Here is a 25,476-nt window from a genome sequence, read left to right as displayed (position 1 = left end):
TATATATTTATTTTGACGAAAATCGATTTCGCAGAAATTTGTTATGGGGGGGGTGAAAAATCGGTCTAACTTATCCAGGTCCCGGAAAACATAATTTTAGTTTTCATGCGTTTTTCTTGATAGTAGTTGTACTTTAAGAAAATTCTTTCGGTCGATGTAAGTACCTGCAAACACTAGATGGCGAGGCTAAAACGAATAGAAAATACACTATTTGAGTTTTTGTGGCGAAATGCGCGCCATCTCGTGTGGAGTAGTTGTGTTGTTAAGGCTGAGAATTCATTTCGCTCGATGTAGGTACTATTCATTTTTGAACTAGATGGCGACACATGTTAAGGATACGGCTGCGAAACAGATATTAAATAATTTTAAAAATGGTTATAGTATAAATTTTGTATCATTTCGTCGTTGTCAACTTTAGGCTGCAACAAAAAAATATATTATAAATTTTGTAATCGTGTTGATTAATGATATTATTCACTCTTTGAAAATCTAAACCATTCTTGGAAGTTTGGCATTGAAGAGTGGAATACTTTGCTTCGAACATGACCTTTACAGACTAAGATTTCGTCAGCGCATCGCGCTGATCCGCGTAAATCAATCTAGGGCATAAGCCAGCACAAACATAGTGTAGTTTACACGGATGGAATACAAATAAGATTTACATATGTGATAGTAATATTGTGTATATAAGGAAAATATTAACGTGCTTAGCCATCGAGAGGCGATTACAAACTCTGTCTATCGCCTCCCACCTTATTTTAAAGAGCTTAGCGTGTGGCTGTACAATTTTATAATTTAATTTATTTATTCAAATACGTAAGAGGCTTACAAACTCTGTCAAAGAGCTTAATCTCAAATTTTACGAAACTCGACAATGTTAGCTCAAAAACTACCAATGATGCTAAAATTACTTGTGCTTAGTGAATTTTGATGACGGCTCATGTGTAAGAAGGCGTAATTTAAGATATTATTGGTGAAGTTAGTCCTTGTTCTGAAACCATCGGGTATATATACAGGGTATACCTACGCAGTACACGAATGTCCAGGAGTAAAAGGCGGCTGACTTATGGTACTTGTACCAGCTGAGCGGTGACAGAAAGTTCGTCTGCAAGCTTGTGGGTTAACAGTAGAGTAGGAGCCGAACAGGCAACGCCGCGGCAGGAGCCAAGGGCGGGTGCCGCGGCGTTGCCTATAAAGTACTAGAGCTGGTAGATTGGTGGTACCTATTCCGGGGAGGCGGCGACCGGTGGTTCGTCAGCGGGCTAGCAGACGACGCTACGGACGCTAGCAGAGGGGACGCTGTGGCGGACGCGACGGGTGTAGCGGCACCACTCTTGCTATACTAGACCTGTTAGATTAGTGGTACCTGTACCGGGGGAGCGGCGACCGGTGGTTCGTCAGCGGGCGCGCGGGATGCTAGCAGAGGCGACGCCGTGGCAGATGCTACGGGCGTGGCGGCTCCGCTGTTGCCATTGGTTGCCTTCCCTGACATTTGCTGTGCTTGAATCGCCTCTTTTACTTCTTGAAACTTTTCTATGAACTGAAACAAAATATTTGAAGAAACAGGAGAACATAAATCTATGTAGGTAGTTAAGAAAAAACTTTGAAACTAATTTTGGAGGTCAATTATTTATGAATGAACCAAAATATATAGTAACAATCGCGGGTTTCCAACTAGCGTAACAATGTGTGTTCATGCGCATAGAATAATTATTAGTGTATTGAAAACTATATCTTATGCACTTCTAAAAGGCGCAAACGATATCCTTGCAAAATCTTAATTTTATGCGTAAGCCTACAGAGTCTACAAGCTGGCAAACAGTTGAACAGTTACTTTTGCCAGTTGTATTCAGTACATACTTTGCCCAGTTCTGCTTCGGACGCGAACCCGAGTCCGTAAACAGTGTTGGCCCGCACGTCGCTCCATTGCCCGAACTTCTGAGAGGTCTTCGTGAAGGTCATGTTCGCCGTTATCGTGCTGTTTATCACCGCCTGCGGAAGAAACCGACATAAATATGCTGTAAAGAGTAGTAAAACAACGGTGAAATCTGCACGAGAACAAAGTATTGTCGATAAATAAGTTTAGATCCTACCGGCTGCGCCATTTACATTCTATAAGACGAAGGAAAAAATAAGTCGGAAGACTGAATCACAATTCTTATAATGTGCAATTATATCAGGAAACTCAATCACTCCGATTTTGTAGCGGTAAAGAAACACAAGCAGGCGTGGGTGAAGTAGGCCCAGGCAAAGACGGCGGGACGACCTTGACGAATACCTAAACAACTGGCCGGAAGTAACGGAGAATCGGGAATTATTGAGAGCCAGAAGAGAGGCCTTTGCCCAGCAGTGGGACACTCCAATAGGCTAAGAAAAAAAAAAGAGACACAAAATTGTATTTAAATGTAACTTTTAAAGTGTTTTTACTGAGAAATTTGGGTTCGACCACTTTTTATCATCGCACCGCTCGCCAACGACAGGGCGCTCAACCACACACCTTGCAACCTAAATGGTGGCGTACCGTGCGGATTTCAGAGGAATCTCCTCCCGCGGACGCCCCGGCTGTGGAATGAGCTCCCATGCTGAGGTATTTCCGATGAACTACAGTATGGGGTTCTTCAAAAAAGGAGTGTACAAGTTTCTAATGGGTCGGCAACGCGCATGTGACACCCCTTGAGTTGCAGGCGTCCATAGGTTACGGTGACCGCTTTCCATCAGGCGGACCGTAGACCTGTTGCCACCGACGCGGTATAAAAAAAACGTACCTTGGTCCCTTCAACGCTAATGATGCGGTACAGGTTTCTGGACGAGTCGTAGAAGAACGAGACGGAGACGGCGGCAGAACTGGCAGACATCCACGATCGCTTCGTCTTCGGGTCTATGTGGAACACGTGCGCCTTGCACGTGAAAATTGGCTGCTCACTGCGGGAGAGAAATAGCGTCACACCGTTGCATAGTTTTACTACAATTAGTATGGTAAATATAGAAGACCTACACCTGGAGTTTATTTGCATCACCCATGTATTTTTACACCCTGCCTGCTAAGCCGCGGTCCTGGGTTCGAATGCCGGTAAGGGCATTTATTTGTGTGATGAGCACAGATATTTGTTCCTGAGTCATGGATGTTTTCTAGGTATATAAGTATGTATTTATCTATTTAAGTATGTATATCGTCGCTTAGCACCAATAGTACAAGCTTTGCTTAGGTTGGAGCTAAGTTGATCTGTGTAAGGTGTCCCCAATATTTACTTTATTTATGGTGGCAAATTATCGGGGTCTCGGACACCAATACCACTTTATGGCAGTTGGTGTTTATGGCCATGGGGTCCAAGCGCCCATGTACTTTTGAAAGAGCTGAGCGCAAAGCTCATAGAAACTACCGGTGACCAGAGAGCTGGCAGCAACGCATAAGCATTGCTATTCAGTGAGGGAATGCTGCTAGCATCTATGGCACAATTCCGCGGGGGCCCTATTTAGATATATTTTAGTTTAGATTCGTTTTTCATTTAATTTTAAGTTGTTTTATTATTTTTTTAGAGTTAGTTTGTTATTTATTTGTTCTTTAAGTTTTATTACCTGAATAAAGTTTATCCCTTTTATTTATTTATTATTTTAGTATTTATGACGAGCCGTTAAGCCTGACTGCTGTCATGTACTGTTTTAAGCATAACGATGGTATTTTAGGCATATTTCTCCCAGGAAAAACAATATGTTTCTTAAGTATCAGAACAGTAATGTTTAATTGTTTATTATACTCGTTTGCAATGAAAAAATATCCTTTGCCATCTCGTATATCGACGGTTCTCGTGGCATTGTCCCCCTATGTATTGTTGGCAGTATAAGTATTTAATTAACCCCCGACGCAAAAACGACGGGGTGTTATAAGTTTGACGTGTCTGTGTGTCTGTTTATCTGTCTGTATGTGTGTCCGTCTGTGGCATCGTAGCTCCCGAACGGATGAACCGATTTAGATTTAGTTTTTTTTTGTTTGAAAGCTGAGTTAGTCGGGAGCGTTCTTAGCCATGTTTCATGAAAATCGGTCTACTAAGTTTTTTTCAAAATTTTAATTTTGTGGTTATTTCTATTTCCATGCTTGCCATCAGTAATATATTGACTAAATCATCAGTCAGATGAATCAATAAAAAAGAAACAGGTAACATGGCAGGGGCAGTAAGTAAAGTGACGCAGATACTTGCTCAAATAACTGAACAAAAAATGTCTTAGCATTTTCACATTTCTTGTAGCAGATAAACGACAAATCTAGTTATTATAATGGCGTGAAGACTTGTGCAGCAAGAGGAGCTACGTAGCTGCATTGTTGCTACATATAGTTTAACCTAAATGCCTGTTCAGAGCCCTTATCGACAGGCGACTAGCCGAATGGCATTTCTCCGACGCCAAACGAAAGCGATACGCCGCTGGCTCTGTGCAATACGCAAGCGCGATAGAGATAGCTAGCGCTTCGTTTCGTGAGCGTTTCGTGAGCGATTGTGACATTAGCCACCCTGGAGTGCTGCCAGCTATCACGCTACATTAAACAACCAGGTACGGCAAATACCTACTACATATGTAGTCGTAGTGCGTTTAGTACTTGTAAACGATACAGACTCAAACGAAACGATGTATTCGAAATTTCATACCTCAAATATTTGATAGTTATACATCAGTTTAGAGCATATTAGTAATTTCCAAAACAGCCAAGTTACCCCAAATCACGTAAAATCGCACGTCAATGGTCTACTTAAAGGTCCCTATTCATCGTTTAGTTTACTATAAGGGTACGTTCAGATGACAAGCGTTCAACGCGCGTTGAACGCGCGCTAAATTTTTGTATAGTGTTCACATGACACGCGCTTGCCGAGCGTTGAACGCGCGTTGCCGCGACCACTATGGTTCAGTCAGTAGATTTCTTACATTTGTCGAAGATGGACGTAGGAACAGTTTTAACGGTGATATTATACCAACGGTTGAAACGACGCGCCAGAAGACGGAGATATTCGTTCCACCCAATTTGTCATATTTGTCATATCCCATGTCGCAGGACGTTTCTCTATTTCGTCTATAAATAATTCCGTATCAAAAGCTTCGGTTTCCATTTCGGACGATTTCTGGACGACCCGATGAACCCTAAAATACGTCCATCCGCGTCGAAAGCGCGCGCTTAACTGAACGGAAACATAGAAAACCAATGATCTCAAAGCGCGCGTTGACGCGCGCTGACAACAGTCGAGCGCTAGCGCAGCGTTCAACGCGCGTATTAATAAAACGCGCGTTAGCATGTGTACAGCCTGAATAAGTTGTTATGTAGTTGTAAACGCGCGTTATCAAAACGCGCGTTGAGCGCTTGTCATCTGAACATGCTCTAAGGGCGAGATTTTCATAAAAGCAATGAATGTAATGTAATGGTTTTCAGTGTCTGAAGTAAAGAAGACTGGTGTAGGTACATTCATTAAAAATAGATCATGAACCAAGACATGTATCCCATCAATATGGATACCAATTTTGTTGCAAACTCAATTTAGTAGCAGTTACAGTTCATTTATTGTCCGTTTCTCTTGTTCGGTTGCCTTCGCTTTGAATCCCTAGAAACTCGTTATCAATTTTAGAGCGTAAAAACTTTGAAATTCAGATGATTTTGTACCAAAACGCGACAAACAATCCTATTAATTTCATTAAAAGATTAATAGTTCGTTTCACTTGTTTTGTGTAAGCGGGCGTTTTTTTTTTTATTTAGATAATCAAATACTGCATCGTATATTCCACCATACGACTAAAATGTTGGCGCATTGTAATGCGCATATGTGTAATTGACATAATTGTGTATGGTGTTAACCCTTGACCGCCAAAGACGCCAACTGACGTGCACGTCATATAAACCTTCGTCATATAAACCTTCAAAGGGTTAAGGGTTGCATTTCATTGGTTTTATGACTGCAAACTCAAAACTTATGGCCGGTTTGGCCAACAATGAAACGCCGCCCATTGGCGAACCAATCACGATGAAAGATGGCGTTCATAAGGGTTAACCCCGTAGGTATCAAGAAATTAACAATCAGAAATTTAAAAATTGGTTATTTTATTTCCTAAAATCTACACTTTATTGCATAGATAAACTTATTATTTTGCAAACTCAACTGAATGAAAACGTTAGTTGGCCATTGGCGCCAAGAATAAAATCGGTTGGCCGGCAAGCGCAAACGCCAAAATTAACAAACAAGGGGGTTGGTGGAAGGTAGTACAGCGGCCATTACATGAATAAAATCTTAAAAATTAACAAACAGGTAGGTTAAAAGTTAAAATACAGGTAAAATTTAAGAAAGACTCAGTCACATTTTGCGAGACATTGTTCGGCATATCATCAAAGCGAGGTCAGAAACAAAGGCAGAAAGGTAACCAGGGTAAATATAGTCTGTTTTCTCTCAGCGGAAAGAATATTGAATTTCAAAGGGAATGAATAGCCTTGTAGGGGGACAGCGTAGCCTGAATGCCCCGAAGTTATTATTTGATATTAATCGCGTATTTCGTGCGCATGGATGGAAATCCTCCGATGAACCAGAGACACTGACGTGGATAATAAAATTGGTAGCTCTTCTACCACCAATTTATCGCTGCTCCTACAAGTTTACAGTGTGGTAAATAGGTTGAAAATTCCAACTTAGAATACAAATAATCCATACAGATGTGTATGTTTTTTTGTCGATTGCACAGTATTTTTAATAGATCTTGAGGTCACCGTTAGAACGTTATACAGGCGATTGACGCGTTTACGCTACTTAGTACTAAAGAAATAAAATAAGTAAGTCCAATCGGGAATCCGCGACCATGACAAGAGCTGAAAGTAATACCAGGCAGGCAATTATGGTCGCGCGATAAATGATAAAACATCTGGCCGTCCCTATCGCTCTTACAAATAGTGCGATAGGGACGGCATGATATTTTATCGTCTATCGCGCGACCATGCTACCCGTGCTGGACTTACAAGCATACAAAAGCTACGGACTACTTACCAACAGGCAAGCCGTATATTTGTTTGCCACCGATGTGACACACAAAACAACAGTGTGTGGAGGAGTCTCTCCGCGCGGAAGAAGTATTATACAAATTCTTGTTATACACCCTGTTTTTATTTAATTCCATTAACTTTAAGGGAAGATTCATTACATTAATAACAACTAATTTATCTAAGAAACTAGCGTCTTAACTCTTATCGAGTTATTAAATAAGCACAAAATTTAAATTTTGAAAAAATCCCCGACCGCGACATTAGTGGACGTATTTTCATGAAACATGGCTAAGAACACTCCCGACTAACTCAGCTTTCAGACAAAAAAAACTAAATCTAAATCGGTTCATCCGTTCGGGAGCTACGATGCCCCAGACAGACACACACACAGACAAACAGACACGTCTAACTTATAACACCCCGTCGTTTTTGCGGCGGGGGTTAAAAAATAAAGATAATTACTGAGCACGTGTGTGACAGCCTTTACCAATTCCTAATGTTATTTGTTTTGACATGTGCCGTCAATCACTTGACACTAGCTTGAATATTATTGTTAAGGGTCTCTCACACTAATAAATTCATTTATTATGTATGAAAATGATGAATTTTTTTTTTTTGCGAATTTAACTAAAAGTTATATACAGGGTGGTTCTGAACCTAGCAACGTGTCGAATTTAACAAAAAACAAAAAACCACGGTGTATTATAAATTATTGTTATATATGTATTATACAAATTCAAGTGAAACTTCATAGCATAATCTCAAAAACATTTTGTTAAGTGACCATCACGTTTTTGCGTAGTTACGTCCATCTTTTACTGTTTTAATTATTTTACATTGCTATTTGCTCAAATCATTTTGCACTCGACCTAAATATAAAACACACGCATACACGGGCCGCTACTTAACGAGTAATAGTTATTTGTTTTACAAGGGGGCAAAGTAGTTGTTTAACAGCACGTGCCAATATTGATACCCGAGCAAGCGAAAGATTCTAACATTGAAAAAGTGGAATCTTGAGCGTTGCGAGGGTATCAAGGCACGAAACAAACTTTGCCACCGAGTGAAACACAAAATTTTTCACCACACCAACACGAACAAAATACCAACTATAAAACATCAAAATAAATCAAATACATCAACTTATTCAGTATTTATGATGATTTTGAATCATTTATATGTAAAATCTAGCAGTCAGATAAAGACATCGAGTTAAAATTTGTATGAAATTACTTTGCCCCCTTGTGGATAAAATGCAATTTTGCTATCTGTTTTCGAATAGCAAAGAAAGCCTTTACCAGTTGGTGTGGTGAAAAACAAATGAATTATTCACTATATAGGCGAGACCGCTAAGATGGCGCTCGAACCAGAAGTCGCACATTCCAACCACTTTGTCAAGTGACTATCACGTGTTCGCGTTAAGTTACGTCTATCTAAATATAAAACGCACACATTCCAACCAACCATTCCACCATTCAAAATTAGGCCAAATGAACCTAATTCAATGTAATTAACAGGTTATTTGTGTTAAGTATGTCAGTAGACTGGCGATCATCTTTCAAGGTTAGTGTTAAAATGGATACCATGTAAACATGAGTGAGTGAGATTAGAGATACAAGATACATGTTGATTTACATGAAAAAGATTTTAGTATGGACAATACAAAAAATAGGTACTTATTACAACTACTTTTAGGACTCTGATAGGTATTATTGACTCAAAATTGATGAACTAATTACTATGCTAATAATGTACCTATTACTTTCCTCAATACTGTTATTGACATAAAACCTCTAGTGAATATTTATGTTAAACATGCACTCGGAATGATTACACTAATGGAACACAAATATTTGCAACCTATGTTAATTAATACCCATTTTAATCACCACTACTTTAATAGCCTCATGAACATGCAGGCTAAAACAATGTCCTATAAATTATGTTTTCATTTAAATGGCATAAGTCATTCATCAATGACTATTTCGTAGTTTTTGTTGCAAAAAAATGTAAATAGTCATTGATGACTTGTCATGTAATAAAAAGTAAACAGAGCAAGTAAAGAATTTGTATAAAATATTTACCTGGGACCCATTTCTCAAAACTGAAAGTTACAAGTTACAAGCGGACGTCTCTTTCCAGCTTGTCAACCTTGTTGCTTGTTGTGGCCCCAGGAGCACATTTCTGGAAGCTATACATGTAATTTACTTCAATTTCTAATATGACAAGTTGGAAAGAGACTTTGTTTGTTCCACTTGTAAATTTCAGTTTTGAGAAATGAGCCTCTGGCCCATGTTCTACAATTATTTTCACAATGGAAACTAATACCAGTCTTGGGTGTGCACAGGGGTTGTGCAGCAGTGGAGACTTAGTTTGTGTAATTTACAATAAATTAATCTATGTTAGCCACTTAAGCCTTGGCCACCGATGGACTTGGTCACTTTTCTGTATTGTAAGATTACTAGAGCTTGTCTTTTCCACAGGGCTCCTGAGTCCTGTGGAAAAATAATCTCTAGAAATCATGCAGGTAGCAGGCTACCTTTCTGACTTTGAGACAAGCTCTAAACAGAGACATGGAGAAATTTAGGAGAGGTCTATGCCAAAGGCAACCGGACAAAATAAGGAAGTAAATTTATTAATTAAGACACAAAGTTTTACATTACACAGGCAATGTCCGGTGGATTTCAAACTAGGCTAGGCCTGTATCTTGGAGCCGCCAAATGCAGAGAAAGGCTAGCAGTAGCAGTATGTGTAAGATTTTTATTTCAATTTGCTAAATACTCACAATATGTCATTGACAATATTATCCATGTTAGCACTTGACAATTTGGCACAAGACTGTAGAGTGAATAAGTACTAAATGTCAAGATAAAGGGATGAGTTTGACGGCTGATAGCCGGGATGCTTGAGAAATGAATGTACTGATAAGATATGACATGAGAGTGAACTACAACCCAACTTACATGTAAATACGACTATTTCATTACACTTAGGGCCACTTACACCAATCACTTAACTCAGGGTTAGTGGGCTGTCATCTGTCAAATTCCATATAAAATGGTGGGTTAACCCTTGGGTTAATGCTCCATTTTCGTTGGTGCAAGTGGCTTAGTGAGTTTTGAAAGTATTATATGCTAGCAACCATAGCATGATAGGCTAGCAAAATGTCACTGTAACCCCTGGTAAGAATGGCATTGAAACAGGCATGAATTAATTTATGTATTTGGGCACAAATGATAAATGGTCATTGGGTAAAACATTGCCAAAACACAGTTAAGGGGAATTTTGCATAATTTGCTGATCTATGTAAAAGTCATAAGCACAGCCATTTTAGAGTATAAATCCAGAGAGAAAATTCTGAATGATTTGGGTCTTAGAAAATAAAATATTTTTTGTCCTAAAAAATATTTTATTTTCTAAGACACATACAAAATTATAACAAAATAAACAATACTCAATACTAGCTTAAGCCTATGAAAAAATCTTGGACACATAAGTTCTTGTCTGGGATTCATTATACACAACTAGTGCGGGATGAGATTGATAAATGCCAATGATCAATAATTTTACTTGGTAGGGTAAGAACAGTTAGAAATTATATTTACTGACAATATAAGGGATGTAAGTTGTAACCAATATAAAAAAAATCAAATATAGAAATTAGGAGTCCCAATGTGGACACCAATGTCTCATGAGCCATAGCAAAATGCCAGGATAATTCGAGAATGAAGAAATGTTTCTGTTAAAGAATATTCTTTACAATTTATCTAAAATAAAATTAAGGATCATAATGATGAGGACAACTGGAATTAATTGTGAAAAACACTTACTTCATTTCTGTTATGGGGGCTAGATGCCTGAATTCTTATCCTCACGCATTATGTCAAATTATTGTTATTTTAACAGAATTTCAGCGAATTTCACCGCAATATACGCCCTAACTTAACAGGCGCTCACAGCCAAGTAAAGGATTACTCAGGTATGAAGTTTTTAAAAATAGAACCTCCTGACCCGACCCCAGGCGACCTTACTGGCCGTAAATCCACTCGATCGTATGCAATGCAATTGCCTATTTAGGCGGAAATAGATGCAATATACTACGAGTGTTAACGAAAGCGCAGGAAATAGGGTGTAATTGATTGAATAGGTCACATATTTACATCCCCCACACGTTTGTTTGACGTCATAGTGTGTTGTGATTGTAAATAATAGTGATCCTTGGAGAGTAGACTTAAAATACCCCTACGCATGGGTAAAATGCATCCCCTCCCTCGAAATGCCAAGGGGCATTAGAAATGGATTATCTTAGCTAATGTACACGCAAGAAAAGAAGAGTTTAGCGAATTAAATTCTACTTAAACTGTAGAATTAAACTTACCCCATCGTTTCTTTTCCTGCTGTCATTTAAACACAATATTTGAGAAAATGTTTTACTTCATAATTTCCAATTTTTCTCACACGAACTGTCACAAGCGGCGATCACACCATAAACTAAAGACAATCATCGAGCTACCAACTATAAAAAATATAAGTTTTGATACTATTTTTGACTGTCTATGACTGCCGTGGTTTTGAAGTATTATAATAAAACCTCAGAAAAAAAGACAGGAAACTGTCGAAAGTTTTGTTTTTAGTGAATAGGTATTTTATTCTAGTTTGAAAAATACAAATAAAAACAAATCCGTGCTAAAATTAATGCTCTCTATTAGGTATGGTTATCCTACTGCCATCTAGTGGTAAAATAGAATTGTTAGTTCGGCTACTCCTCACTAGATGTCAAAATCATGTGTCAAACTTTGTCTACTCCCCGCTAGATGGCTGAAACGAAAGTTATACCTATCCACAATAGATGGCTCTGTATTTTGAAATTGATTTAATACAATTTTTGTTTAAAACAGAAGTAGTTGACCATGACTTCAAAAACTTGAACACATAGGGTAGGGTACCTCATCCAAGGTTCTGAAATTGAGAATATTGCCTCATATTGAACCTTTCATAAAAGCATTATTGCTAGACTGAATGTTTTTGCCTGGAGGACATTTTATACTTTTTTTTAAATACACAATACTACAAATTGTACAGGCTAATGTACTTAAACCAAAAATAATAATATATTTAATTACACATTTTCTCCAACTTCATACTCCTCTTCCACAGATACTGCAGATTCGCTTCAACGCTGTGTATTGAGCCTGAGCTAATTAATATCTTCACGTACCCACCTGTTTCCACCATTCGTAAAAAACAACGATACCTAATTAATATGTGATCCTGTATATTCGGCTAGGTCTACCACGCAAAACATTCAACGGTGAAAGCACGTGTTATACAACGCCATCGATTGCCGTTATTGTGTGCTTAATGAGAAGTTATCTCAATATTAGATCTACATATAGTTCTAATTATAGGTAGCTGTTTCGAATCGCGAAGGTGTGTTCCGTGACTCCACGATCCACGACTCGCTTTTACGACGGCTCGCGTTGCTATGTCACTAGTTCACGGGTAAATTTTGAACGTGACCTTTGCCCTCTGTGGGGAACATTTGGGAGAATTGGTTGCTCTGCAAAATCTTATGAGTTCAATTTTATGCAATTTATTCTGCAGGCAGACCTATTTCTCTAGACTTCAGAAACTTACCCAGTCTTTTTGGAAGTTTTAAAAAACACAATAAGTATCTAGTCTAATGAGTTCAGCTGTACGAGTGGTTATTTCAATGAATTCGGATAAGCCGCACACAGAGGGATTTGTTTTACGGCAATTATTTAAAAACAGCATCGGGTTGAATAGACCCGATACCGGACCGAAACTGTTGTTATAAATAATATATAATTCCATTTCCACATAATTCCACATCTGTAATAATTCTACATCTTTACAAATATTCTACCTTCTGCAATTAGTCAACATCTAAATGCTAGAAGACATGATGAAATGTTGTAAATTCTAGGACATGATTCACTTTTTAGCTACCATACCGGAGCTTGACCCATGATGTGTGGGCGGTTTTTTTGCGCCACACATTTTGGGTAAAGAAAGGTATAAGTAACTATAATTATCTAGTTATGCTAGTTATATAGGTAGATAATGTATGAAAGTATGTATAGGTTTTGAACTGAGAGGTTTGAGTTTTTCATATCTTAGACATACACATATACATATTAGATTCTTTATTAGAAGTTACTTAAGAAATTGAGTAAATTGACACAAATTCCTGTCGAAAGTCTAAAGTGTCTAAACTACTTTCCCTTAAACGAACGGTGTAACTGGCCGACATACATTTTTGTAGAAAAATAATAAAAAGTCGTTGACGAAAGAGGTCTTTGAACTCCGCAACGTTCACGTAACACGCCATCTCGTGAGATCGATTTTGAACCAAAAAGAATCTGATAGTCTAGGTACGAATCTGATAATTTAGTATTAACAAATAAAAACATAATTACTTGGCTGTAACTATTATGTTTAGTTTTGTTTGGCTACATTGGACTTCTATAACAGAAATAACACGACACAATTTTATCGATTACCTACTTATTGTAGCCATTGTAGGTACACGATAAACTCATATAAGTAAATAGTACATTTCTAAACGGACTCTTAAGCGGTTTTCATCTATAAGTACATAGAAAAGCAAGTAACAGTAAAAAGTGTAAGTTACAATTTTTTTTTTGTTGGGGTGTAGTTTGACTCGTATCTACTTTTGAAAATCAGATGACTACACAAACTTCGAAGTACATTTAACAACTTTATTGAGTAATGAATGATAAAGGAAGAGTTTTACTTTTTCCTGAAGAAAGCTAAACTTTAGGAATTTTATAAGAATTTTGGGGGAAAACAAACGGAATCAATGCAAGGAACGCATGTTTTGGTTGCATCGACCTGCACGAATGCGATGGTTGCAATTAATCTTGGATCGCTTCCGTGTTATGCAATCTCACGTTTAGCTACAACACATACAATATTTATACACGCGCCAATATCATAGACATAACAGAAGACCATGTTAGGACCTCAGCTGGATATTTGACTTCTTACCACGCCAATACCTACAGTTAGTTTATCTAAGTCCGTTTTCACATTATCCAATCCGATATCGGATGTCGGAGGGATTGCAGAGGCAAACATCAAAGATAGCGTCTTAAATATATGGGATATCGGTCCTACATCCGATATCGGATCGGATAATGTGAAAACGCACTAAGGGTCCTTTGAAACTGAATACCACAATACGTACCTACGCCAAAGATACGATTTCTTGGGCCGGGATCAAATAATTTCGATTAAATTTGGTGGATATTAGGTAAGTAAGAGTTCTAAAGTTTGGTTTGATGAGTTACGAAAACGTATTCGTTATTTTCTCATTAAAACTGAATAAATAATTATCTTATGCGCTGCCAAGAAGTGGAATTTCTTGCCTGCGACTATATTTCCGAGCTCATTCCTGGAAGCCTTCAAATCTAGGATGAACAGGCTTCTGGGCGAGCTCACTCCATCGTAGGCTACGTCTTTGCCTATGGCTAGTCTGTGGCCAAGAATTGTCCCATTTATAATATAATTTAAAAAAAATCTGGAAAATTGTTAGCTGTCTAAATCGGCCTCTATATAGCATCAAAAACAAAAAACGCGGTCCACAATGACTCACATGTTTGCGCACGTTTCTCTTCCGGATCATTTTCCTCCGACCTCCGCAGATTTCCTCTGTCGGCCTTCGCTGGGGCCGTGTGTGGATCATTTACTAATATAAAAGTTGTTTACTAACAGAAACAGTAGGAGGTAGGGCATAGCGAATGATATTCCGCTTTGTGTGGTAGGGCACTGCACAGCGGATATCATCTCGCTCTAATCTAGAGCAGAGCCCAACTGAGGAAGTAGGTACAATCATAGAGTATATTGAATAGTATGGTACAATGAGCTGCAAAAGTGCATGGCGAATTTATCAATGAATTCATTCATAATTTCTCCAGACAATTTTGCAACTCATTATACCTCCGCCTTACAGAAGACCGCAGCCAAATAACACTAGACTCTACTCATAGTGTTGTGCTCCTGCCGGTGAGTAAGGCTGCCAGAGCTCAACGAGCGTGCGGTGTGCTGGTGACTGAAGGACCTACGGAACTTGTTTTGTTCCGTCTATCCCGTCGTTCCCGAACCCTCCTTAGAACTTGTACACTCCTTTTTAACCCCCGACGCAAAAACAACGGGTCTGTCTGTCTGTCTGTCTGTCTGTCTGTCTGTTTGTTTGTCTGTCTATTTGTGTGTGTGTCTATCTGTGGCATCGTAGCTCCCGAACGGGTGAACCGATTTAGATTTAGTTTTTTTTGTCTGAAAGCTGAGTTAGTCGGGAGTGTTCTTAGCCATGTTTCATGAAAATCGGTCTACTATGTCGCAGTCGGGGTTTTTTCAAAAAAACAGCAAAAAGGAATGTACAATTTCTAATGGGTTGGCAACGCGCACGTGACACTCTTTGAGTTGCAGGCGTCCATAGGTTACGGTGACCGCTTTCCATCAGGCGGACCGTATGATTGTTTGCCACCGACGTAGTATTAAAAAAACAGTATAATGAAGCCCTACCATGCTTAGTATTATCATATCTAGATACCTAGTATACCTACATAAATCATGTTCGAAAGTAGTCACGTCAATTATATGTTTTTTTTTTTTTCATTAGGCACTTGTCTATTTACGATTGTCATCTGTCTAAAATTAGAACTGCGTTACATTATTTTGGTTCACATCATGATCAGGAAAACCTCATTGGGAAACGGACGGAGGTAGTTAAGGGGGCACCAACAACATAATGTGTCACGGGAGAAAACGACAAATTGCCCCGCTGGGTACGTAGCCGAATGGCACAAACGCTCACGACACGAAACGCTCGTAGATATCTATCTCCATCGCTCTTTCGTATTGGAGCGACAAAGCCAGACTACCTATCGCGGTGTTTCGTTTTCGTTTGCAGAAATGCCATTCGGCTACGGCACCTGGTGTGACTCAATTAGTGTGTGAAAAGGCAAATTTATAACCTAAGTATGTTATTGTGGGGTAAGAAGTAATAATTAAGCACGCATACTTTTATTATTCCCGGGACAAGACAAACTGTAAGAAAATTCTGTACAAATTATACTTTTAATCCAGTTTATCTAATAACCCATTTAACCTCACCCCCTTCAGGCGAGCAACGACTATACTAATATTTATTTTGTATGAAAAATTAAAAATTTAAAGACTTCATAATTTTTAAAAGTCACTGAATAAATGTTGATCAGTATAAGGAGAATAGCCTACAATTCAATTCTTCGCCTTTGTTATAGGCCCCACTCTGTAGACGTCGCCACATAAGTGCGTTTTCACATATTCCGATCTTCGGGCCGATTTTTGAGTCTCACGCGTTCGAATTCAGAAAGTTGTCACTGAAAATAATAGGCAAGTCACCGTTTTCAACCGGTATTTTAGTGACAGTGAGACTCAAAAATCGGCCCCATCGGATGACGGAAGGATTTCAAAGGAAAAAATCAAAGATGGCGGTTAAATGTATGGGATATCGGTCCTACATCTGACATCGGATCGGATAATGTGAAAACGCACTAAGAGTTAACTACCACACTTTAATTGACATAGCTCGATTGAAAGCGTTTTTCTAGTACAACAAACTACAAAGTAGGTACTTTTTGTTCACAGACCACAGTTCTACGTAATGTAAATGGCGCAATAATTTTCATGACAATTTGTTCTAAATCACGCAACAACATGTACACTTTATTCTTTCTTACGACAATGATAGGCATTAAAATTCCAGAATCACGAATTCAACTCCGTCGGTTGGATCATTTACCTCTAGCCAAAAGTACAATTGTTCCAAGTGTTCCAACTGGCCTTGTCGCACCAATACCACCCAATATGGAAGAGCGATAAAGAGAGATGACAACACGTAGATATTACAAGACGCGTAATAGTCTGTCGGTAGATGGCGCTAGACGTCACCCCAAGACGTGTGTACATAAGGAAAGGCATGGAAAGATTTGCGATGTCCGGCGTGGCTTCCGTAGCTCAATAGGTTAAGAGCATTGTACGGATTGCCAAAAAGGATGCGGGTTCAAGTCCCGCCGGAAGCGTAAATTTCTCAATTTTTTCCTTTAATATAAAAATGTTTAGAATCGTTAGCAAACGTTTCTGCTTGTTAAAAATTAAATTAGGAAATGACTACGATACGGATCGTCAAAGATCAGGTACGCTTGGCTAGAGGGCCAGCGTGCGTAGCCGAATGCACAAACGCTCACGAAACGAAACGCTCGTAGATATCTGTCACTATTGCTCTTCCGTATTGACGCGACGAGCCAGACTACCTTTCGCGGCATTTCGTTTTGGTTTCGCTTCGTTGAAATGCCATACGGCTACGGGGCCAGTACAGATTCATAATGATGTAGCTAATACTAAGCATGAAACAATTAAGAATCGGGGATCGATTTTTGAATTTCGGACCCGAATTCGCCGTTCGAAAGTCTGTGGAAAACACCGTAATAGTACATTACATCAGAGGCCGGGAAAATGAGGATTTCCGGCCAAGTGGGTATATACGGCCGAGCGAGCGTGCGAGCGAGGCCGGATAGGGATACGAGGCCGGGAATCCGTTTTCACGCCGAGGCATGTATAGTGCTTTTCTCAAACATACAATGAAATAAAAAAAAATGCTCTAAAGGACAATATTTTATTAAAAAAAAGTTACTTTGCAGGCCTAGGCCTGAAAAATAATATGAAATCCCTTTACAGTCCTCTCGAGTTGTTGCGCCCAAAAAGCGATACTTCCCAGCCCATTTTAAGGAACGTAAAGACAATATTTCATTGCATGTTTGAGAAAATGCTATTTTTTAAAAAGGACGGCTAGTAATTTTAAAACTAGTGGTAATGACCACTCGTTTTCGATTCTGTTAGTAGAATTTAAATCTCTAGTAGTGGAGATATTATTATTGAACGAATTTCACGAAATCGAATGGCCGAGATTCAAAAATCGGCCCCAGTCCAGCGTTCGAGCGTAAACTGTATCACACGCGAAAACTGCGTAAACTGTTTAGTTAACGTCCATAATTTACACCGATTATAATGGCATTTAATCAGATGATATTTCAATAAGTACCTACTTGTAAAACTAGGTATTTGGTTCTACCAAGTTCTACTTAAGTACAACGATTAGTTCAACGACCGACTCAAGGTAAAACTCGTCAAGACGGGTGTGATCTTCAGAAATAAAAATTCTGAGCAATTTTTTTCTGGTATTCTGAGTATATTGATGGTTTTAATGATTGAAGATTGTCGTGCTCTGGCGTGAATAATCAATGTATTTATTTCACTCCATTTAGCAAACTGTTAACTTCGACCCTGCAAGTGTAATGACATTTGGGCATTTTCGCGAGAACAATCACCAAAAAAATTTCTAAGGTGAGTAAATTTAATGTTTTTCCTACTCACAATCACGAGCCCTTTCGATCCAGGACAATAAACAGGAGATAAAAAAATGGTCCCAAAATGTTCTATTATTTTGCATTGGTACCTACTTTCCACTTTGTAACCGTTGTGCAAAGTGATTGAAAAATGGTAACGAAGTGGAAAAATTTAATTTGGGATGCTTTTTTTACCTAGTAGGATCGAAAGGGCCCGTGATTCTGAGTAGGAAACATACATACATACATACAATCACGCCTGTATCCCATAAAGGGGTAGGCAGAACACATGAAACCACTAAAGCTTCAGTGCCACTCTTGGCAAATAAGGGGTTGAAAGAAAACGAAACTGTGACATTGCAGTGACAGGTTGCCAGCCTCTCGCCTACGCCACAATTTAACCCGTATCCCATAGTAGGAAAAACATTAAATTTACCTATTTTGAAAAAAAAAGGTTTTGAATCTTTTTTCGCGAAAATGCTCATTCGGCGCACTAGATTTCCCAGAATGGAGTCACCGTAATAACGGCGGGTCAAAGAATAGCGCTCATTACCGTGGGAGCCGCCGAACTTGCATCTTGCGGAGTCGCGCGCCGGCGCGACAAAGGTTCCGCATACTTTCATCTCATAGCAGTTTTCAATGAGAAGGCACACTGAAATTTTATCGCGGCGCCTGTACAATGTAAGTGCCTAGGCATGTCACTGTCATTCATTTGTGTGAGATAAAAAAAATATCTTCTCGCTCTTATACGCTAAGCAAACCTCTTTAGCTTTAAGAAAATCGCGTCCTTATGTTGTCACTGTTGTCATTATCAGTGTCAAAATAATGGATTACGAAAATGTTATCCCGCATTATCGTGTATCGAAAAATCTTAAAAGTTTATGCGTAGGCCTACATACTCCAACTCTTATTTTGAATATCATACATCGCCACAAGCAATCTTAACGGTAAGTTTTTTTTCACAATTTCTACGTCTAGTCGTTTAGTCTCAGATAGGATTTTTAAAATACTTTTTTCTACTCCCGTACTGTTATTCGTGAGTTACAAGGTCGTACATAGAACTTTAAAACCCTACATAAAAGATGTCAGGACAAGTCTATCTAGTCTATACCCTGAAAACATTTAGTAGCAGTAGCACGATCACGATATAGCTGTTACAGTTCAGTAAATACATTGCTACCAACTTAACAAACCAATTCGCAGAGTCGAGACTCCTTCGTTTTTTGCTGCGTTCATTGGCGACGCGTCGAATCGCATTCAAATGTATGAGAACTCGATTCAACTCGGCTCGATTCGTCTTAGTGGCCAGGCTTCAAAGAACCATACCATAGACAGTTTTATTTTCATGTTTGCACTCAAACTGCATATTGAAAATGGTAGGCGGTCCACCTAGATAACTAAGATGACTGAAAGTAGGTATTTGTTGAATTTATAATTTTTTTTCAAAATAAGTGCTTGGTCGTAGAAAAAGTATTGTATGCAACGGTGTTTAACTGAGTCAAAAAATGCTCGTGGCGTCTTCATTAACAATTTTCGGCTTCGCCTCAAATTGTTACCCACGCCACTCACCTTTTTAGGGTTCCGTAGTCAACTAGGAACCCTTATAGTTTCGCCATGTCTGTCTGTCCGTCCGTCCGTCCGTCCGTCCGCGGATAATCTCAGTCCCCGTTAGCACTAGAAAGCTGAAATTTGGTACCAATATGTATATCAATCACGCCAACAAAGTGCAAAAATAAAAAATGGAAAAAAATGATTTATTAGGGTACCCCCCCTACATATAAAGTGGGGGCTGATATTTTTTTTTATTCCAACCCCAACGTGTCATATATTGTTGGATAGGTATTTAAAAATGAATAAGGGTTTACTAATATCGTTTTTTGATAATATCAATATTTTCGGAAATAATCGCTCCTAAAGGAAAAAAAAGTGCGTCCCCCCCCCCTCTAACTTTTGAACCATATGTTTAAAAAATATGAAAAAAATTACAAAAGTAGAACTTTATAAAGACTTTCTAGGAAAATTATTTTGAACTTGATAGGTTCAGTAGTTTTTGAGAAAAATACGGAAAACTACGGAACCCTACACTGAGCGTGGCCCGACACGCTCTTGGCCGGTTTTTTGACCTCTTTTAACCACCAGTTGCATAAAATACTATTACCTATAGCCTGACCAGAAATACATGACTACGCGTCATGTTGTGGAATTTCATTAGAACTATTTTCTTCATACTAAACTGAACTGTCACCCCATACATCAGAATAACAGCGCCCTCCTGACAATAGTCATATATTTCTGGCCCCGTAGCCGAATGGCATTTATGCGACGCGAAACGAATACGAAACGCTGCGAAAGGTAGTCTGGCTCTGTCGCGCCAATACGCAAGAGCGATAGAGATAGTTATCTGCGAGCGTTTCGTGAGCGTTTGTGCCTTTCGGCTACGTACCCTGGTAAGATTTTACCTTATACATTTACTCACTATGGTAGTTGAAAATGTTGATCTATTTACGGATTCCTATTTATACAATGATCTGATCCGATAAGAGTTATTGCGGTTTAATTTAAAACGGTATAATTATATTTGCGATCTATTTTATTGGCACAATGCAACGATTGCACGCAATGCGTCGATTTGGTTCTAGAGGTTGTAAAGAAACTGTTATTACTTAGGCGGGGCATTATGTCAGTCGTTAGGTCTTAGGTCGGTCAAAGCTGTCACGAGTTTTAAAAGATGTGATCTACGATCTACCATGGATTCCCTAGTAGGTACGTGAAGACCAGAAATATATGACTATTGTGGGGAGGGCGCTGTTATTCTGATGTATATGTCGCAGTAAGATAGATAAAGCCGTTATATAGTTATAACCCTAGGGATATAATTATATGTCGTAACATAGTTAAACGAAAGCGATTAATTGCTATCTTACTAGGAATATAACTATAATACGTTACTAGTTTAGTGATATAATTATATGACTGGATTCAGTTTAGTGAAATTATTGTAGCCATGGATTACGGCGATGCGGCGGAGGTATAGTTATAACCCTAGTTATATAATTATATCACTGGATTAAACTTAGTCTAGGGATATAATTATAATACGTCTCTAGTTAAGTAATATAGTTATATTACTGGATTAAGTTCAGTAGTATAATTGTAGCAGTGTAGTGCGGGGGTGCAGTGGAGACGGGGGCGGGAGCTTACCCGCTACCACAAGGAAGTCGTTCGGCATCAGTTGTCGTTCCCGTCACGGTTGAGTTCGTGCATAATTATTTATTGAATTTTAGCCACTTTTTCTGTGATATCGTTATGTTACGGCATATAATTATATCCCTAGGGTTATAACTATACCTCCGCCGCACGGCCGCACTCCTGCCTACAATCATTTCACTAAACTGAATCCAGTCATATAATTATATCACTAAACTAGTAACGTATTATAGTTATATTCCTAGTAAGATAGCAATTAATCGCTTTCGTTTAACTATGTTACGACATATAATTATATCCCTAGGGTTATAACTATATAACGGCTTTATCTATCTTACTGCGACATATAGATGGGGTGACAGTTCAGTATAGTATGAAGAAATAGTTCTAATGAAATTCCGCAACATGGCGAGTATAGTCATATACACTCAGTTCAACCTCACTTGTCCAATCATGTACACAAACACTGCTGGAAAACATTATCTCACTTTTCTCTGGAATTGCACATTAACCATCACTAAAAATGTATTATACACTTAAATAAACTCAAAAAGTATTGTAATCAATCAAAAAACCACCGAAATATATCATTTCTAAAACGATTTTCATCAATAATTGTAATTACGAACGGATGACATCAAAAACTCCTGACATTACGAAGTCTAAATTGTCTATTATCGTTATGAACGATCGATATTAACGTTTGAGTTTGTATAGCTTGGAAAAAGTGCGTTGATATTAATTACAATAATTTATCAGATTTATTAACAGACTTCTTTACGCTTTATTTCCTACCTCTTTACAATAAATATTTTACTATAAGTATATTTTTTGTTGTATTAATGTTAATGTTAGGTACTATAAAATGAATACTGTACTAGCCTTTTCCATAGGATTGTTGCAAATGTGACGAAACCTAGTTAAATTTTGGTTTTTACACAGATATTGTGTGACGTAAAATTGAAAATCCTCTGATGACGTTGGAAGCGTTTATTTACAAATTATCGGTAATACATCATTTTATCGACATTTTCAATCACTAGTAATTGTCTTTGATCATATTTTGACGTTTCGTTTGTTTACATGATAGGACAAGTAAAGATGAACCGACTTTACCTATTTCTGGTAAGGATTTAGTTGTTTGGTTGTTCTGACCCGTCGTCGGCGACGTCCAGTTGATTGTCGTCCGCGGCGTCTATATGCTCTTTGTGAATGATTGTCCTACACCCCCTAGGTCGGTGCCACAGTCATGTACTAAACAAACACCGAAAGATTGCAGTAATGTATTGGAGTCAGTAATACAATCGTAATCGCCAATAATTTGACCCTTAAAAGAATTAACAATAAGTACAGTCAACCAATTGGAACCCTAGTTAGACCACTGTAGAACTATGTCATCATCATCATCAGGCCTTCTACATCTTTACAGATGATTTAAGCAGCGTCTCTGATCTAGCGACAGCAGCGATTCGTGATCGGCATAACCTACCACATCTGTCACAAATAAAACTAGAATTAGGGTCCGCACGAGTGCGATCCTCATTGTGCCTTATTGCCCGTTTTCGGGCTAAGTTTTGAAACCGGGACCTGTCATGGGTTTCACGACCTCTTAAAAGGCTGGCCCTCCACTCGACGCGGTTTGCTGCTAGGTGTTCCCATAGGCACACCTCGGACACTGGCGATCAAATATATGAAAGAGGTGCGTTCCTAGCACACAGTCTAAGCTCGTGTAGGTGAACGCGCAATATGCTTGTATGAGTGAGATATGACAGGTAGACTGTTCGCGTTCTTGACAGGCGGTAACTGTGAGGTAACTGAGAGGGGGTGGGCGGCGCTATCAGCGGGGAGCGGGAGTGGCCATACTGTACGATAGTACTCTTTATTATACTGTGCCATAGGTTATATTATAATCTATGCCATAGTGACGTTCTAAATCAGATTGTAAGAAATCTCTTACTGTTTGTCATTTCGACATGGTTGTAGCCTTTTTTTTTAAACTTTACTCTGTAGCCTAGGGTTCTAATTGGTTGACTGAGCATTTCTTTTTTTTTTGCCACTTTTATGAAGTGCGATATTTTTGAAAAAAAATATGCTATTTCTACTCAGAATTACTAGCTTTTTCAATACTAGTAGTTAAAAAAAATTGTCCCATATGATTTTTTTTATTTTGTTACCATTTCCCGTACATGTTGTATGGGGTAACAAAAGAGGAAAGTAACAAAAATGTATGGAAATTCTGGGACACTTTTTGTCTCCCAGTGAAATTGAGAGTACTCGTGATTCTGAGTACAATTGACCTAAAATTACCTAAAACAATCAAAATATTTTATTGGCAAAAAAAACAAAGAAATGCTCGACTATACCTGCCTAAACAGTTTTAACGATTTAAGTATAAGTACCTACCAAAGACACGCTAAAAATCATTTGCCTGATTCCTGTTACTAGGCGGGTCATTTTAATTTTAATATAAATATCCTGAAGCTATCCAGTATAGTGTGGAAAACTATACCGAAACACATCTAAATTGTTAATTGAAAAAGGCCATCATCATCATTCGCGTATCCTTATCCCGGTCACTTGGGGTCGACGCAACGTAAAGTCAATTAATCGCAACTACATTTTTTACCGTTATGACGTATATTCGACGGACGTTGGCATAAAACAGCGTATCTATTAAGTAACCACCAAATTAACACCACAATAAATAAGATAGATTGCTTTTAAGGCAACAATAACTCGTAACGATCTTCATTTGTTCTCGAGGTCGGCCGTGTTTTCTTGTTACGTGTATGTGTTTATATTGTGTTATGTTACTTATTATGTTATATAACGAATAAGTCAGGGCCTGGTTCATGGATTCGAGGAAGTATCTGTCAGCAACTGATTGCAATATTTGCATAAAATGATACTGAATGCTTAATGACTGTATTGCAGATCTTGTAGTACTTATCGAGTCCCAGTCGAGGTGATAGCTTCGCCGGTGTCAATGTTATTATATGTAGGTACTAGCTTTTACCCGCGGCTTCGCCCGCGTACTAAAAGTATTCTTATTCAAACGTGTATAAAAATTAAGATTTTCATTTGGATCCGTAGGGGTCTCTGTAGGTACATTTGTCTGCGATTATTTCGATTACACATAATACTATTGTTTTTAAAGAAATGCTTGCAATGATTGTACAAATGTTACACATCGACCACAGCGTAGGTAGTAGGTATGAGTAGGTATGTATTCTATATACGCTGGGGAAACCTTTAAAAACAACCCACATAGCCCGTATTTCGACACTAATGGTCGGTGAGTAAAAAGTACTTTCTTGAATTATCCCTTACAACAACGATCCCTTCCCACTGAGCCGCCTGCTTTTTACACTGCCTAGATACCGATTGCCGACCGATTATCCATATCCCTCTAACGATACCCATATTATCCCTGACCCTGTCCCTGTCCCTGCCCCTGCCCCTGCCCCTGCCCCTGCCCCTGCCCCTGCCCCTGCCCCTGCCCCTGCCCCTGCCCCTGCCCCTGCCCCTGCCCCTGCCCCTGCCCCTGCCCCTGCCCCTGCCCCTGCCCCTGCCCCTGCCCCTGTCCCTGTCCCTGTCCCTGTCCCTGTCCCTGTCCCTGTCCCTACATTATATAAGGAACCTACGTGCCAAATTTGAAATCTCTAGGACCAGCGGTTTCGGCTGTGCGTTGATATATCAGTCAGTCAGTCAGTCAGTTTCTTCTTTTATACATTTAGATTTAGAATGTTCGGGAAAGTTCTTATATTTTCTAGAGTGTTCTAGAACGTCCCAAAACGTGTAAAACTTAATGTTGTTAATTAGAATGTTCTAGAA

At 38.8% G+C, this 25,476-nt stretch overlaps 1 protein-coding gene across 1 annotated transcript in view; it reads right to left on the bottom strand.

Annotated features, from left to right (window-relative positions):
* Nucleotides 1-11,488, bottom strand: part of LOC125239150 (homer protein homolog 2) — a 38,272-nt gene extending 26,784 nt beyond the window's left edge. The window contains exons 1-5 of the mRNA XM_048146657.1: nucleotides 11,382-11,488; nucleotides 2,766-2,922; nucleotides 1,861-1,992; nucleotides 1,367-1,540; nucleotides 396-419 (exon numbers count right to left, since the gene is read on the bottom strand). Of these exons, the coding sequence (XP_048002614.1) occupies nucleotides 396-419; nucleotides 1,367-1,540; nucleotides 1,861-1,992; nucleotides 2,766-2,922; nucleotides 11,382-11,407 (513 nt within the window). The 5' untranslated portion in view covers nucleotides 11,408-11,488. The remainder of the gene's footprint in view (nucleotides 1-395; nucleotides 420-1,366; nucleotides 1,541-1,860; nucleotides 1,993-2,765; nucleotides 2,923-11,381) is intronic.
* Between the last annotated feature and the right edge of the window lie 13,988 nt (nucleotides 11,489-25,476).

The sequence above is a fragment of the Leguminivora glycinivorella genome, chromosome 2, assembly GCF_023078275.1.
Source record: "Leguminivora glycinivorella isolate SPB_JAAS2020 chromosome 2, LegGlyc_1.1, whole genome shotgun sequence".
NCBI lineage: Eukaryota > Metazoa > Arthropoda > Insecta > Lepidoptera > Tortricidae > Leguminivora > Leguminivora glycinivorella.
This window is presented reverse-complemented; position numbering and strand designations above follow the sequence as displayed.